This window comes from Gallinula chloropus, assembly GCF_964237585.1.
Source record: "Gallinula chloropus genome assembly, chromosome: 6".
NCBI classification, from domain to species: Eukaryota; Metazoa; Chordata; class Aves; order Gruiformes; family Rallidae; genus Gallinula; species Gallinula chloropus.
Window position 1 is genome coordinate 25,316,057 of NC_140091.1, and position 17,035 is coordinate 25,333,091.

General features: G+C 39.9%; 1 protein-coding gene across 1 annotated transcript; it reads left to right on the forward strand.

Annotated features, from left to right (window-relative positions):
- The first annotated feature begins 44 nt into the window (after positions 1–44).
- On the forward strand, positions 45–16,961 carry FIRRM (FIGNL1 interacting regulator of recombination and mitosis). Its single transcript, XM_084266244.1, has 22 exons — positions 45–125; positions 1,360–1,464; positions 2,046–2,186; positions 3,144–3,306; positions 3,701–3,785; positions 4,562–4,700; positions 5,197–5,277; positions 6,208–6,272; positions 7,690–7,838; positions 8,696–8,804; positions 9,292–9,478; positions 10,642–10,724; positions 11,086–11,137; positions 11,471–11,564; positions 12,266–12,447; positions 13,143–13,265; positions 14,099–14,194; positions 14,608–14,721; positions 15,144–15,248; positions 15,566–15,646; positions 15,950–16,063; positions 16,374–16,961. Exons 1-22 carry the CDS (start codon positions 60–62, stop codon positions 16,557–16,559), a joined length of 2,520 nt encoding a protein of 839 aa, XP_084122370.1. The 5' UTR covers positions 45–59; the 3' UTR covers positions 16,560–16,961.
- Positions 16,962–17,035: the final 74 nt, after the last annotated feature.

The window sequence follows — 17,035 nt, forward strand, 5'->3', positions numbered from 1 at the left end:
TTCTCTGTAACGTTTTATAACTATTTTGCTTCACAGGTGTTTTGAGGATCTTGACTGAAATGTTTTTGCCCCATATTAGCCTTGCAGATTTGGAACAAACTTTTTTCTCAAAAGTGTTGCCTAAGGTATGACAGCTTTAATTAAATGTGGAACTGTCAGTCAGTCCAGTGCTAAAACCTGCTTGAAATGCAGCAAGTCTTTTTTGAGGTCACACAATAGAATTACAGTTTTGGATACAAAACTTGAAATTAAAATTTTAAAAGTTTAACAGTTTTTTGTGTTGTTGGATTGTTTCTGAGGTAGTTACCGTTCTTTACAGTGGGGAGAGGATCAATTGTGATGTTTGGCTTACTGCATTCAATAATAGAATTTGGTTTTGTTTCTTTTTGGGAAGATTTGCCTTGTTATAAATTGACCAAAGTGGAGAACTCTTATGTGAGGTAGCCCCTTAGGACAAATAAAGTGAAGACCCTAACACTCCCATCACCAATAAACACTGTGATATTTGTGAATAATGTAGTAGACCGTACTGGCTCAGTACATGCTCCTTTGTTATGACTAAATGATGGAGAGTTTTGTGTCGTAGTTGTATGGAAGTTCTTCAGCGCTCACGTTTTAACTGAAATAAAGCAGTGCCAAATTAGTGATTGAAGTTTCAGGCTTTGCTTTGTGTATTCTTAGAGGAGTGTAAAAATGGGCCCTTGATTTTCATTTCCTTATGTCCTGTACCAGATTTTAGAGATCACAAGGAAAACATCTTTCAACTCGCATAATACTGAACAAGGATTATTCTACCTTCCCAGTTGTCGTAGTGTCCTCTGCATGCCTGGAAGCCACTTTCTGTCTTTCAGTCTCAGCAGTAGCACTTGTCATATCCAAAGACCTTAACCAAAGTACAAACAATTGTTGTTTATAGGTCACAGACTTATGTCTTTATGTATTAAAAATGTTAATGATCATTCTTAACAAGAAAAACAAACAAAAAAAACCCCAGCAGAAACTTTTTAGAGACAAAATGAAAATTCTCTTACAATGGTGTGGGTTTAAGTAAAAAATGTTTGGTAGAATGAGGTTTGTATTTCAAGTGAATTAGCTAGGGAATTTGCTGCTACTTAGTAAATCTGTTAGTAAACCAGGTAATAGAGCTTCTGTCTATAATCTGGTAAAGTGATAGGAGAGTTTGTTTTACTGGTGTATCCTGCTTTATGATTCAGATGTTAGACAGTGCTATTTTCTCCCGTGAGTTACTTTGGTAGCCCATTGCTCCATGCCAGTGAAGCAAGTAGATAGACAATGGTGTTACTGTTTGCCTCTGTGCATTTATAAATGAAATGTTCAAGGTTTATTTTGTTCTGACAGACTCTACAGTTATTTGATAGCTTGATGTATGAGTTATCCACTGAGGCCAAAGGATTAACCAGCCAGGATACAGAGTTATGCAGTACCGTAAGGAATCTTCTACAGGCAAGTCCCATAAAATAAGCTGTCAAAGGAATGTTTACATTATAATTACTGTGAATTTTACCATAACAGTCAAGAGGTTTTTAGAATATTTTTGCCTGTTACTAACCAGCTGGTCAAAATGTAATTTGATCTTCCTTTGCAGTTGAAGTTCAATTAATTTTGTGAATGATTTGAGTACGTTTAGATTGTGATGCTAATCAGAATTTTAAAAAAATCTCTCAAATTCTTTAACACAAATGTAATGCAATTCTCCACATTTGAAGAGCAAAGCCGGCACCTATTTATACAGTCTCTTAATTCTCTTAACTCAGAGTTTTAAAATTTTTGTAAATTGAGAACAGTAGTCAAAAGAAATGCAAAACTTTCAAAGGTTATAGGGTATTGGAGAAAAGGTCTGGAATTGCTTGATACTATTTTCTGGAGCTTCATTCATTTTTAACAAAGATTTAACTTATGAAAATAGACGTGAACTTTAAATGTCACAACAGTGTAGGAGCAGTTCAGCTGACAGAATAATGCTTTATAAATTATTGCAGGAGTGAAAAACACTGGTGGTTGTTTTTGTTTATTCTCATTTTAAGACTGTGGTGCAGCTGTTGGAAACTCTGACCGGCTGCGTACGGTACATCTGCACGCTGCCGGAGTGTGTGCCCATGGAGAGTATCCGCACCCTGCCGTCCTCCGTTCTCCATGTCATAAAGAACACGTTTACACACTGCAAGGTAGGCCTGTGTGAGAGGGAGAAGAACTCTCATACAGGTTGGCTTTTAGGAACTGCTCGCTTTGGGAGAAGGTCCTGTTTTGAAATAATATAGTTGTCGGATTCCTATTATTTTTAATTTAAATCCAGTTGTGAAATAGTTGAGGGAATGTGCTTAGTGTGCAAGGGCAGGGACGATTTTTCAGCTGTCTGCCCAGCCAGCCTGATGTGGCCGTGAGGGGCACAGGCTGTGCTGTTTCTGTGCTTTGCTGTCTGTTGAACACTTTGCAGGTGAACGTAGGCTCTCTGTGAGCTACTCTCTGGTAGCTGCAGTGTTTTGAGAGCTACAATTGGTTACTAAAGTGGGGCTACTTACCTTATTTCTAAGCAGGTTCCAAAGTGGATTGAAAGCTACGATTAGGATGTTTATGTTGGTTAAAATGAGGAAAATAAATCAGTTTCAAATCTGCATTTTCAGATGCAACAGTAATTCCCTCTACAGCAGTGAAAATAAAGTTGTTGTGAGGACATTATAGCTTTTGAAAAGGGAAAATGAAGGCTGACTAATTTTTCTTTCTTGTGGGAACACTTGCAGCAGTTTTCTGTGTCAGGGCTTGAACCCAACTGCCATACCTTTATTTAACAACTCTGATTTGAAATAATTGGGAAACATTTGGACTGCTACTTCCTTTGCTGCTAACCTTGTATTGATTGGATCAGAAATGGGATCCGAGGTTCATGCATTAAAGCCTAATCCAAAGCACACTAAACTTGCTAGAGCCAGGCAGACTTCATAGTTGTTGATGACCTGCAGGTGATTAGCATTTTTTTATTTAGTGAAGAGGGAGTAGTAACAGAAGGTACAGACTTGGCTGTTTTTTCCAGTGAAATACATGACAAGCTGTTGGTGTTTTCAGCATGTGAAAAACCTTGATTCCTGAATTTTTTTTTTTTTAAACTTCTTCCCCATTTCCTACAGGACAGTGAGTCTGTGTACTGTGGGCATCTGCACTTGATTTCTGACCTCCTACAAGCTATGTTCAAGGAAACTTACTCTCTTCAGAAGCAGCTGATGGAACTGCTTGATACAATTTCCATGGACTCTGCTTCTGCTGAAGACAACATCACTGATATGGTGTCAGGTATATGTGGATCTGACACTTATTTTAGTCTTGCTCAGTCTTTTTTGGTTTTGGTTTGGTTTTGTTTTGTTTTGGTTTTTTTTCTCTAGTGAATAGGTCTGAATTTTTAAAACAGGGTTCTGAGCATGCTCTGTTCCTGCTGTCTGGACCAATTTTTCAAAAGGCAGCATTTTGCAGCTTGAATATTTCCAGTGTTCTGATTTTTCTCCTGAAATCTCCTCTTTGGGATGACTCATATTGTGTAGGTTTGTAGGAAAGGGGCAGCACTGAGCCATTTTCCCAATTCAGTGTCAGTGCAGTGGTACGTGATTGCTGCTGTCTTCCTGGGAGGGTAGGGTAGCTGGGAACTCGTGAATCTGACCTAACTCAGTCACTGCTGTTGTTTCCTCCTTAGTAATCCACACTGTACTGGAGATATGCTCAGTCATTTCCAATATGGACCATGCTCTTCATGCCAATACGTGGAAGTTCATAATCAAGTATGTCATTGAACTCTTTGGGTCATATTGTAGTATTATCAGACTGGGATTTTAACTAATTGGTGTTTCAGTGGCTTTATATTCTGTGTTTCAAATAAAATTGAAATTGGAGGATTCAGTTTACCTAGTAAGAAAATGCATATGTTTATTTAAAAGTGCAGCTAGTAAGTATTACTAAAGGTGCTGTCAGTGTGAAGATAGTTGGGAATCACATGTGAGAAAGTAATAGAAGGATGACTTTTTGTATTACGATGCAGAAGAAAATTTGACACAATATTGTCTGAATAAATAAGAAATCTGACCTGCAATTTATAGGCATTTATAGGCCCTGTGCCAGGGCAGGTTTAGATTGGATATTAGAAAAAAATTTTTTACTGAAAGAGTTGTCAGGGCCTGGAACAGGCTGCCCAGGGAGGTTGTTGAGTCACCTCCCCTGGATTTGTTCAAAAAAAGGGTTGACGAGGTACTTAGGGATATGGTTTAGCACAGGATGGGAATGGTTGGACTTGATGATTTTCAAAGGTTTCTTTCAACCATGTGGTTCTGTGATTTATAGCTTGAATTGAGTCATCTTGTGCTTTCATCCTGCTATTCCTCTGTTGCAGTTACAACTATGAAATGGGCTGTTCTCATGAAATTTGTGTTTGGTGCACACAGAGACTACACCAATTAGTGCTGTGTAAAAGCCTGAATAGAAAAATCAGTGTATTTTGATTCATACTGATTGCATGATCACTTTTGACAACTCCATACCTGATTATATTCCTATCATTTAGGCAAAGCCTGAAGCATCATTCTCTGCTGCAGTGCCACCTGAAACACAGCGACATCCTCAGTGGCCTCTGCAAGGACACTGTGCTTTCTTTTCACTCATGTTTGCAACTGGCAGAGCAAATGAAGATGTCGGAGATACAGGTGAGTTAAAAATCTCCCAAAGCTGCTGTTGAACTTGAGGAGTTTAAATTCTTTGTGCTGTATTATTGCTGGGAATGGTTTGGGGGTTTGTCTGTTTATTTTGGCTGGGTTTTTATGTCATGTTGTAGGCAGATCAGCTGTGCTTCTGAAAACGTAAAAATGAGGTGTGTAACTTTGTTTAGATTTGGGATGCTTTAGCAAGGCACTGAAAAGAAGGTTCCACCTTATTCTGTAGGAACATTTTAAAATTTCCTAAGCTGATGACATTCCAAAATCAGCCAAAAGATAACCATGTTCAGAAACACAATAGTGTAAAATTGGTGAAGTACACTGAAAATTTCAGCTTACTGAAGGTTTTTCCCTTATAGCTGCAGAGTCCAGAAAGAATCAAGTTTGAACTAGGTTTTGAAGATCATTAACTATCTAACTTTGGTTTTTTAATATTACCAGTTTGTATCTTAAGTTCTAGAACTGTTTTGGTTTTATTTTTGAACAGGAGGGTGCTGACCTCAGGCTGTTCCAGAAGACAGTCAAACTGTGCAGATTCTTTGCGAATTCCCTTGTACACTACACCAAGGTAGGTATCAGTATTAACATAGAATTGAAGTATTACAATTAAGCCTCTCAACTGCAAATGGAACAATTTTGTACTGCATAATTTCTTAACCAATTATGACTGTACCATATGGGTGGTATAACTAACACCCCTGCATAACCTGCTGCTTGTTTTTCCACCTATATATACGTTCTTCCACTTGCAAGCCTAAGCAGGCTCACTGCTGTGATTTAACAGAAAAAAACAAGGGTAACAGGCTGTTACAAACAAGGTTACTGAGGAGTTGGCAGGAGAGGGTCCAGTCTTCACAAGTAGTGATTTTATCTGGATGAATTAAGCAGGTGAATCCTCTTCATTTCAACAACTGAAAATGCTATGGCATTAGTTAGAAGGAATGCCTGCCTATTGTTGTTAGCTGTGACACTATTTTCCTACTCTTTCCCTGGTGCTTGTGCTTTGCTGCTGTCTTATTTTTCTCATTACTAGAAGACATGCTGTAGATACAACCATTTTAAGAATGTATGTGAAAAAAATCTTGCTTTCTAGGAACAGGGGTGACAGTGCATTCTGCAGCTGTTCTCTCCCAAGCAGTAAAAGCAGGGGGGTGATACTTTTCTATTTCTGGCACAAAGTGAAGAGCACAGTGATGGGATAAAACAGCCTTACAGCATGCATGAGATTTTGTGCAGTGCTCTATGCCTACTACAATTCTACTTACTAATTGTTTTAATAAGCCTATACATTTATTTTTTTAACCTACAATACATATACATGTGGTGTAATTAATCTTAGACTACTTTGTTCATTGTTTGCTTTGTGCTGTGGATTGTTAGAATTTAAGCAGGTTTTGAGATGTATTATTTTACACACCAGTATAGCAGAACACAAATAAGCATATTTAATCATGTGTTTTATATTAAAAGTACCTTTCAAAACAAATGGCTTTTGCAGGAATTTCTTTCTTTCTTCTCTGATTCCTGCTCTCAGTTGCATCAGCTCTTTCTTCAGATATACAGGTAAGTCAAGTGCAAGTGAGATTTTATTGATAGTGTCCTAATACCATCTCCAGGTCATTCTTAAAGTTGTGGGTATTTTGAGATACAAAAATACAGCTCTTGTTCCAGAGCTGTTTCTTTTTTTCCATGTACAGAGATCTAAAAACCAATTGTTTTTTAATAACTTGGACATTCCTGTGTGGTGCTGGTTACCTTAAACCTGTTCTTGATCAGTGCTCCATCTGTCTGATATTAACAAGCCACTTACTTCATTGCAATTGATTGTGTCACCATTTCTTAAAAAGCTTTGTGTGAGACTTGCAGATGGATTTTCTGGGACACTGGGTCTTTTTATGCAACTTGACAATTCTTGTTCCTGAAGATAGGATTCACCTTTGGGTCACTGCCCAATGAAGCAATTAGGCAGAGCTTTACGACACAGCTGGAAATATTTATGCTGGAGAGGATCCTGAACAGAGTATCCAGAAATTTTTCATCACGTTACTGTTAGGCTTATAATCTCTTGAAGTGTCAGAAAATGAGACTCTGGTTCTCTCAGAAACAAATGCTTTTTTAATATTGTGCTCATAAAACCTATCAGTCTGCAAGCAGGCTTATAATTTTTCTTTCAGAAGCTTTGTTCTATTTGCTACAATAGTGGGGAAGAATAGGGGAAAGTGGTAATAGAGGGCTGAGTTCAATCATTCTCTTGGAATTGAAACCAGGTTCCTTGGTGGGATGCACACATGATTTTGCTGCACTTTTCACTGCAGTGTTGGGTGGATACTTTTTTATGAGTTTTCTTTTACCTTGTATATCTTTCTCCAGTGGAAGGTTGTAGACTTTTATTTACTCAGCAAAAGCGGGCAGGATTTTTGAGTAGAAAAGCAGCATTGTTAGAGGCATTTTATAAGCTCCAAGAGTAGAAAATTTTCATATTGTGATGTCTATGCTTTATTGTCACATAACTTTTTAAAAATTTCTTGCACAGGGTATTTTTCTGGTCTGAGGACTTGTGGTACCCTTTTATTAGTGTCATGTTTTAAATTAGTGATGTCACACACATGGCAGCCAAATTATGTATACAAGTGTTTTCTTGACTTCCCCTTGCTTGATTTTATTTTGGGGGGGGAGGATTCAGTATGTTTCTTCTTTTATGTTACATATTTTACATGCATTTCTTGTGAGCTTGTAAAGTTTTCTTTTAATCTTTAGCAAAATACTGGACTGTGATGCTTGGTTTTAAAGGCTGAATGCAGAGCAGTAAATGCTAAGGTTATAGCAGGTATTCCAAAACGGGGAGCCTTTTCTGTCTCTTATTTTGCAACGACAAGGAAATTGTGAATTTGCCTTGTTTAAGTTCTTCTGAAAAGTAATGTTACCAGAGATGCTACAGAGAATATTTAATTTGTATCTTTTTTATTTCTTTCCCCTTCAGCAAATTTCCTCCCAGCCTGTATGCTCCAGAGATCTTGGAAGCTCATCGAGATGAAATATCCCGGGTTTTTTTTGTGGCTCTGGACCCCCTCATCAACCAGCTTCTTCCCTTCAGCCCCTTTATGGAGCAAGTGCTCAATGAAAAGTTAGGTGAGTTTAAAATACAGCTACCACTGCTGTAGTACTATGTAAGCTATGGAAGGGGTCAGGATTGATATTTTGACTTTCTGGACCACAGGCAACACTTTGTACTCGTTTCCTTGTCTCTAATTCTTTTTGAAGCGCTATCATAGAGCCAGTTGCAGGTTAACTCAGACTAATTTTGCAACAGGTAATTCATGCTGCTGGTGAAGGGATCTTTTCACAAATATTCACAATAAATCCTGTAAATTCAGCTGGTTTGCATCATTGCATTCCACGTTCACATGTCAAACTTTCAAAGTAGGCTGAAATTGTTCTGCTGTTCTGACAGCTACTTCTCCTAAATTATTTTCTGTGCAAAGTAAAATACCCTGAAACTGAAAAATTACCAGGGCATTTCTGCCCTGACCAACATGTCATAATCCTGAGATATCTGTACTGCTTTTTGGGAGGTATGGTGTGAACATCTGTCTCCGTAGGCTGGGCTTACTTCTCTCACACATGCGCTCTGGCCTTGTGATTATCCTGGCTCATTTTGTGTCTTCAATGATTGAGGCATCTGGTGCTTTCAAGGAGACTGGGAGCGTGAGGCACCCACAGTGTAACTCCTTTGTGGCATGTTGCAGCAGCAGTTGAGAACTGGAACATTTTTATCTTTTACTTGAAATAGTATATTGCATTTATTTTTCACTTCAGATGTAATCTTTGTGGCAAAATAGTAGCTGTAAGTAATATTTGATCCTTTTACTGGGAGCTCTTACATTTCACCACTTGTTCATAACTCATCACTTAATTAAAAGCCAGTTTACACACATGATCTATTTACCAGGACAATGAGCATCAGATTTAAAATCAATCTGGTACAGGTCTCCCTCCGGAGCAGCAGCTGCCCCAGTGCCTCATCCTGATTACCATAATGGACAAGCTGGCCTCTCAACCTGAAGAAGTGCAAACTCTCTGGAACACAGGAAAAAGGTACTAAGAAGTTTTTTGTTGTAATTCTTCACCACAGCAATCAGTGTATATCAGCAGAGGGGCTCAGCTTCTGGAGTTTCCCCCACAACCGAATAGTAAAATTTGTCAGTCTCTAAAGATTTATAACCTTCTGCTAAGAAAACCAGGATCTGATGTTCAGGGTTTCAGAGCCAGAGATGTCTTTGTTTTTACAGGAAAGGAATGGTATTCAAACTGTTTCCAGGGTAAGAAGAGATGTGTGTATAATTTGTTGATACTTCACTAAGTTAATATCTTGCATTTTTATGCCTGAACTCTCTCAAAATCACCTGAATTTGTACAAAGAAGGTAGTCAGGATTGTAAGTCTAGTGTAAAGTCACTGAAGCTTTTGCCACTGTTTCTGGTCAGAGACAGATACTCTGTAATACAGAAATATGCAGAATTTGGGATTTGCATATCTGTAACCCAACCATTTTTCCTTTTCTTTATTTTTTACCACCCTTGCAGCCTGTCTTTGTTTTCAGCTCTTTTCTTCAGTTTCCAGCAATGCTCTGGTGAGCTTTCTCTCCCTGTTTGTTTGCCAGAAGTGATTGGTACAGGTCAGCCAGCAGTTCCCATCACCCTGTACCACTATGTCTGTGTCCACCTGTGCTCCTTCATTGCTTCCACACTCCCATCAAACTTTCCTCAGCTGGTAAGACTGTTTTTTTGCTGCTTCTCTCTTCAGCTGTTGTGATGCCTAGGTACTATGTAAAAGAGGAGTTAAGTTCTTTCTAGTGATCTAGCTCTGAAGAGATGAGTAGAATAATAATAGAACCTCCTGAGTTGGAAGGGACCCATAAGGATCGTTGAGTCCACCTCCTGGCTCCATACAGGGCCAGCCAAGTCAGAGCATGATATACCCTGGTGCATCTCTTTGTACAGCGAGGAGGAGAGGGAGCAGCTGTGGTGGTGACACAGAGTAGGTATGAAGAGGTTCTGTAGATATATGTGATATAGTTACATGACTGGAATTCAGTTCTAGACCAGATGTTGCTTGTGGGAAAGGGGAAAGTGCAGCTTCTTGAGAACCTTGGGGTGTGGGAAACTTTTTTTCTTTAGAGAAGGAGGTCAAGTTTGTTATAGAAGTTCAGTGCTTTCTTCTATGCAGTATTCAATTTGGATTAAATTTACCTAGTTTTGCTAGTCCATATAGTGAACTAATAAATAAAAAGCGGCATTTAATATTTAGAGTAGATGATATTGTTGGGATTCCAGCTAAGAACATATCATCAAATGGTAATAAGCATTTCTTTTTCTACTTCAGAGTATTCCAGGCTTTGATTAATGTTATGTCAGGTTTTAAAAGGTTTTTTCACCTCAAGATAAATGTAAACCTTTAGAAAGTTAAAATCCATGTCAAAAATTATAGCCCTAATCTGTTTGTTGTTAGGGTTTTTTTTCCCCCCTGAATCCCACATTTCTCTTTGAGATGAAATTTGTATTCTTAAAAGAGGAAAGGGTTTTATTTGGTTTTCAGTAAGCTGCCAGTAAAGCTGCCTAGAGAACTGGCAGTTTTTTATAAAAGCTGCCTTGCAAAGAAGGGGTGCACATTGTCAAATGTTTTGAAAAGCAAAGGACCCTCAGCCCATGGAAATGAATGTGCAGGTACGTTCAAAGTACACAAAACTAAAGGTGTAGCAACTTTCTTCATGGTGTAGCTGGCTGTACAGCACGAAAATGAGTTCCTAAACATTTTAAATTTGCTATGTTGAAAATTCTATTGGGTTTTATGCTAATTAGTGCAGTAAAAGTAATAGACCTGCAGTCTGTTTCTGTGTAAATTTACACATACATATATATATATTTTCTCCTCAGGAGTATGCTCTGCTGGATGCTGTGCTGGGTTCTAGTATGATCACATCTCTGCTAGCGATGGATGCTTGGTGCTTCCTTGCCCGGTAAGACTCTTTTATTACATGTCAGGAAGAATTTCCACAGATCCCAGTTAGTTTTGTTGTTGTACATAATGCCTCCTTCCAGACAGAATTGTCCTAGAATTAGATTCTTTTCAGATATAGATCATATTTTGAAAACTAGGAGCAGAAGTAGGTCAGGCATTTTTACATTCATGCAAGTAAGGGGAAACATTCCTTTTCTATTATGTAATAATTGGGTTTTGGAGTGGTTCTCTCAAGTAAATGGTGTCTGTGCATATCAAGTCTAAACGTTGCAGGATATGACCATCTGTCAGACACAATTTATAATATTAGTCTATTAGGAAGTACAGACTCAGAAGCATCTGTGTCTCTCTCTTTCCAGGTATGGAACAGCTGAACTGTGCGCTCACCACGTTGTTGTGATTGCCCACTTGGTAAGTACAGGAGTGATGTTTTCATTCAGCACTGCTTTTAATCTTAGCTCTACTGGTAAACTTTTTAAGCTACCAAAAATGCAGTAGTTTAATCTTCTTCCAAATCCAAAATTAATTCCTCAAATTGGGTTAACAATTAGCAAAAGCAGTGCTTTGAAAATACAAAGCAATATGCTTAGTAATTCCAACACATCCTGCGTTGTTATATTTGGTATTAACTGCTGTGTTCCCATGTAACAGGACTCAGAACATTCTGGATAGAATTAATTTGCCAAGTGGTGATTTTTTTTTTTCTTAATCTAATTAGATGCATTCCCTGTTTTCCTCATACAGATTAAGTCTTGGCCCAGTGACTGCTATCAGGTCTCTGCCTTGGGTGTTCTGCTGAGGCGTATGCTGTTCTTGATGGCTCCAGATCATCAGGCAAGTACAGCACCAGCATCCTCTGTCTTTCATAGCACAGTTTTGAATACCTGGGTTCAGATACCCTCTTCCAGTTCTTCGGAAACAACAAGATGCTGAGTGCTCACTTGCTGTACTTGGTATTATGCTTGTTACTACGTTGTTATAGGGGGTCCTCACTTGTGTGAATGTGCTTTTTAAGACAAGAAAGGCACATAGACCTTTCTAAGGGTGGTCTTACTGGGTGGCAATGAAATCCTTTTTTATGTCTAAGTATGAAGATGGCACATCTCCCAGACTTGCTGGAACTGGATGTCCTGTCATTGCATTTGCAGCTGGTGTTTGTCACTGTTCTCATGTCATCATCAACTCACACGAGTGATACCCTTGCCTGTTGGTGTCTCCCTGTGTATCCTGGGGAGGCTAAAGCTCTTTCTGCTGTTCGCTAGGGCCACTGCTGCAAGCAACTGCAGGAATAAGTCTCTTAATTGTTCTGATGCCCTGTATGTGACAAGGGAGGTGGCAGTTCTAATCATGCTTTTATATAAAACATTGGATTTTATATAAGCAACAGGTTTTACACAATCTTTTTTATGTGATGCTTCTAAAGCAGACTGGTAGTGCATTTTGATTGTCAGTTTGTCAGCTTTTTGATAGGTTATCAAATTATATTCTGTTGATGGGGTTTGTTTTGTTAAGTTCATATTACCTTTTGTTTGCAGGCAGAATTTGCTCATAAGTTCCTTCCAGAAGAGGAGGAGAACTTGGCTGTGTGGCAGCACATATGCCTCAAGGCCCTGAGCGCTGATCTTAGGAAACGAGTGGCATGTCAGCTCTGTGGGGCAGGGCTGGCACAGTGCAGGCGATGGCTGAACAGCAGGCGTGCTTTGGGAGAGCTCCGACTTGTGGTAAAGGAGATTTGGTTCTTGTAAAAAGGCATCAACTCTGTGTTTCCAGACTATAAGGATTCTGTTGCTGTCACCTTGGTTCTATTTTTCCATGTGTTGCACAGGTTTTTTTCCATGCCTAAGTGGCAAATGCATGAGCAAGAATTCTCATTTTAATATTTTCTTCTAATACACAGCACCTCAAGCACCTCTACTCTGAGGGCAATGATAATGGAAGCCATGTGGCTTATTAGTGAATTCTAATTAGTTGTTGTTCACTCTCTGGCTGTGCAGGTCTATTTTTCTTAAGAATTTCTGATTTAAGGTCTACAAAACAAGTACTCCTAAGTTTTAAAGTCCTGGCTGGTTTTGTGCAACATCAAACCTGGAAAATGCTCACTGGTCTCCTTGGCAAAGGAGTGTGAGAAGCCAGAGGCTTGCACATGAAGCATCGGCTGCCAGCTTTCGCCTGCTTATGTAGCTGATGACTACAGCACCCTGTGGAACTCAGACATCATGTGTGGTTTCCTTTCTTTGGAGGCTTTATTTGCCAGTGGCCTCGTGGATTAGCTGTACTGTACAGCTGACACAGCACACTGGGCTTCTTGCCATCTTGTATCATTTCAGATATTTAATATAAGCCTGGGGTTTTGGTTTGGTTTATGTGCAGGTTTTGGGGGGTTTTTTGGTCTAACTTACATGTTTTTTCCTATTAGAATACTGCCCTTTCTGTCCTGCTGGCTGCCTGCGATTTTGCTGGTGATGCTCTGGAGGCAGAACTTCAGGCATCTATCTTGGGACTCCTTGGTCAGTTCTGGACTTCTCTCCAGGCTAAGCAGGTAAGAGAATTTGCCACTTCACTGGTGAAAGAGAGAGGCTGGCAGTGTTTCATCATGGGTTTGTTTTACTAAGTTGTTTTACTTGGCTTGGACAGTTTCTGTAAAGCTTAGTGTAACTGTGCTGCCCATCTGCTCTCTGCTGGTTTGTGTGTTAGGCAGGTGCACGCTCTGGGAAGCAGAGTTTGACTTCTGAATGTTATATATATGGCTCCTTGTTCCTCCATCTGTTACTCAGCGTTGGATTCAGACTTGCTGAACAGGAAGTCTGAAATGCATCATTCTGATTCATACCAGTTACAAGTTGGGCCTGTTCTAAATGTTCATTAGAGTGTGAACAAAACTCAGGGTGATTTAATTAGTACATGAAAACTCTTAGAGCTAGTAACCTTCCTCCTGTACTTGAGAGCAAGGGGGTGAGGTGATTCCCTTGCAACTGCATACCTGTTCATGTCTGCAGTTGTAGGAAAGGAAAAAGGATTGTCATGGTTCGTACCATGAAGAAGAGCCAACACTGCTCCTTCAGGGGTCTCTTCCAACCTCAGACATTCTGTGAAGACACCTAGCAACTGATAAGTGAAAAGAAATAGTTCATATCACTAACAGAGGCAGCTAAAGGTTGAGGAAGGAGATGAGAGAAGAAATATTCTTAATAAAAGTCAAAGAAATATTGATATGACTATTCTAGTATTTTCTTCTGCTGCTTTACACCGTGTTTTGTGTGTGTTAAGTTAGGTTAAGAGTTTTGGAATACTACTGTAACTTTAAATTCTCTCTTAAGTAGTTATTCTGTAAGTTAAAATGCAGTGTTACCAACATCCTGTGATCTCTTGAAGGTCTTGGATGAGCCATGGCTCCAGCAGACGTTGTGTTTATTACTTCACCTTCTGGAATTTTTCATACAAGCATTAGATGCTCAACTGATTACTCAGGTAAAAAAAACCCAAAAACTTAATGAAAACTAAGTTCTTTGTGATATATTGAAACCTCAAGAGAGTTGTCTCATGGTCTGGCCTTACCACATAGACGTTCCATATTTTATTTATTTATTGAGTACTTTCCTGGTCTTTAATCCAAGTATATGGTACTTTGGTTACCACTGCTTTTGAGAATCCCATTATTCTGGGAGACAACTGAAATGTGAATACGCTACAGAGCATCTTCATTTCTTTCTATAACGCATGCTGCAGCTTTATTTAGCCAGTCTTATTCAAAGTGTAGCATACCCCCTTTTGCTTTCAGGACAGTTTGCTCAAATCAACTGTCTTCCCATTTAAAGATGAGACAGAATAGTTTTCATGTACAATCCATCTGATGGAGCTTCTCTGGCATTTGTTTTCCACAGGTATTTGCACTGCAGTATGCCCTCTTCCAGTTGCATCCCCCAGATCACGTTCGTCTAGCGATGGTGGATTTTCTCTCTTCTATGGGAAAGGTGTTTATACCTCAAGAAGCACAGGTAAATATAACTGTGGCCTTAATGAAATAGTCTTCAGTCTTTTGATTAAAGGATACTTTAATTTAAAAAAAACCCTTCAATTTAAAAAAAAAGATCATGTTCATTAAATACGTACAGGAGTGCTGGGACATAATAATCTTGGAGACTTACTAATGGTCTACAGCAGCTTTCCTTTCCATTGAGACATGCTGAGTGCAAGCAAGTTGCTCAGTGCTTCTCACCAGTTAAAGGAGGACTGACATCTGAACCTCTGAGGAAAAGGAATGTCACCTCCCTTATGGTGGGTTCTTCTTCCCCAGTAGAGCTCTCACATTTCACACACCTGTCACTTAACCTCAGAGTGCTGCTTTACCAATAAATCCTGCTGGCAAGAGATGCACAACTAACTCTTTAGAACTGATAGACATTTGTTCCTCTTTCAGAGGCAAGTTGTACCCCAGCTGTCATCTTTGTTTGCCTCTCTGCTAGCTGACCAGACCTGGCTGATTCATCAGCATGCTTTGGAAGCATTCACCCATTTTGCAGAGGTAAGCACAGCAGAACTCTGCCCGTAACCGGCTCTGCTAACTGTCATTGTACAGCAGTTCTGTCTTGAATGTTTGCTGCTTGCTGGTCAGTGAACTATTTAGATCTTAGTTTTACAGTTGCTATTGCACATCAAAAGTAACAAGGGCTAACACGCTTGGAAGTGATTTCAGGAGTGGGAGGGAAGGATGATAAGCACTGGTTACTTAAATCAATTGCAAGTCAATCCCCCAGAAGGGATTGTCATAGGAATAACCAAAGTAAAAAAAGTTTCTTTGTTAATATGAACATACTCAACAATTGTTAATGTTTTTGACAGGAAACAAGCCATGAAGATGTGGTTCCTCAGTGCCTTAAGTCTGAAGAAACTAAGAACAAAGTTGTTAGTTTCCTAGCTAAGGTATGTATGTTGTTGAACCATTTTACTGTTCATGCAGAACACAGACAGTGGGGGAGAGGGGAGGGTTGTCATGCTGTAAACTAAGGCAGGGCTAGCTGGATAAGCAGATAATTAACAATAGATAATTAGCTGCTAGTGATGCTGCACCAAAAGTGTAGATAATTTCAGTCTCCTGGTCAGAAGTGTAAAAAATAATCAGATTCTGTTAGAAGGTCTCTCCTCCCTTCTGGTGCACTAATTGAGCCTGTGAAGGTTTGTAATGCTGCCTTGTTTCAGTTACCTCTCCTGTGGCTTCCTCCCTAGACAAGGCAAGTAGAAGAGACAAGAGAAGCACGAACAGAGCGCATGAAACAAGAAAGGGTTACCTGCAGTGTGGGGTGTACCAACACAGCCGGAGACCTGGAGTCAACAGGAGAGGTGGGTGCACTTACTTAAAACTACCTGGGCTCTACAGTCAATTTCTGTCAGTTCTGGGAAGTAGCTAAAGAGGTTCAAGATGGTCTTTGCTGCTCTTCATCTTCTGAGAGAAAGGGTGGTGTGCAGTCCTGGCAGCCCTTGCTGTTAGATGTGAATGCTCTGCCCTGCCTCCCAGCCCGCAGAGCTCTCACAAGGCAAGGGAAGCTCTTGCAGATCTTCTCCATTGAAGGGTTTTCTTGCATTTGGGTGAACAGCGATTGCTCATGTAGAGATTATAAACAATGTCTCCTCTTCTTGCTTCCATCTGCAGCCTCTGGCAAAAAGAGCATGTCACCCACCCTCTGAGGAGCAGTATAAGTCAGCAGTAGGCACGATGGAGGGGGCAGTGGAGGCTCTGAAGCTGCTGCTCCAGAAAGGGTCACCCCCTGCTTGGCTTGCAGTGAAACTGGACACTCTACATACCGCTATAGCCATCCTGAGAGACAGCGTACGGTAAAGCGCTCGGCAGCGTTAGAGACCATCAAACAGCTCAGCTCCCCTGTTGGAGGGAAGAGCTGGCTTTGTACCAGGGTTGCTGGAGAAAAAGCTGACACAGGGCGCTGCTCTCCTGTACCACAGTTCATGTGCCACACTGTGCTGAGGTTGGCCCACCTTTTGTAAGAACTGGCTGGAAGGACTAATGTATTTTAGTGGACACTGTTGTGCATTGGAGCTGTTGTTTCATGTGCTGCCAATGTATAGCTTGCTCTTCTAAGCTGCTGTATGATAAATGTTTCACAAAATGGTATTTTGAGTACTAAGATGTTCGTTGTAGAAGTAACAAGTTACCTTTGTTCCTGTCACGTACAGGTGAGCAGGCAGTAGGTGCTTTTATCTTCAAATACACTCAAGAGTAAAAATTTAAGGCTCTCTACTGTTCTTCAAACATACCTCTGCTGCTGGTTCCACTCCACACTAGGGTCATCTTTTAAA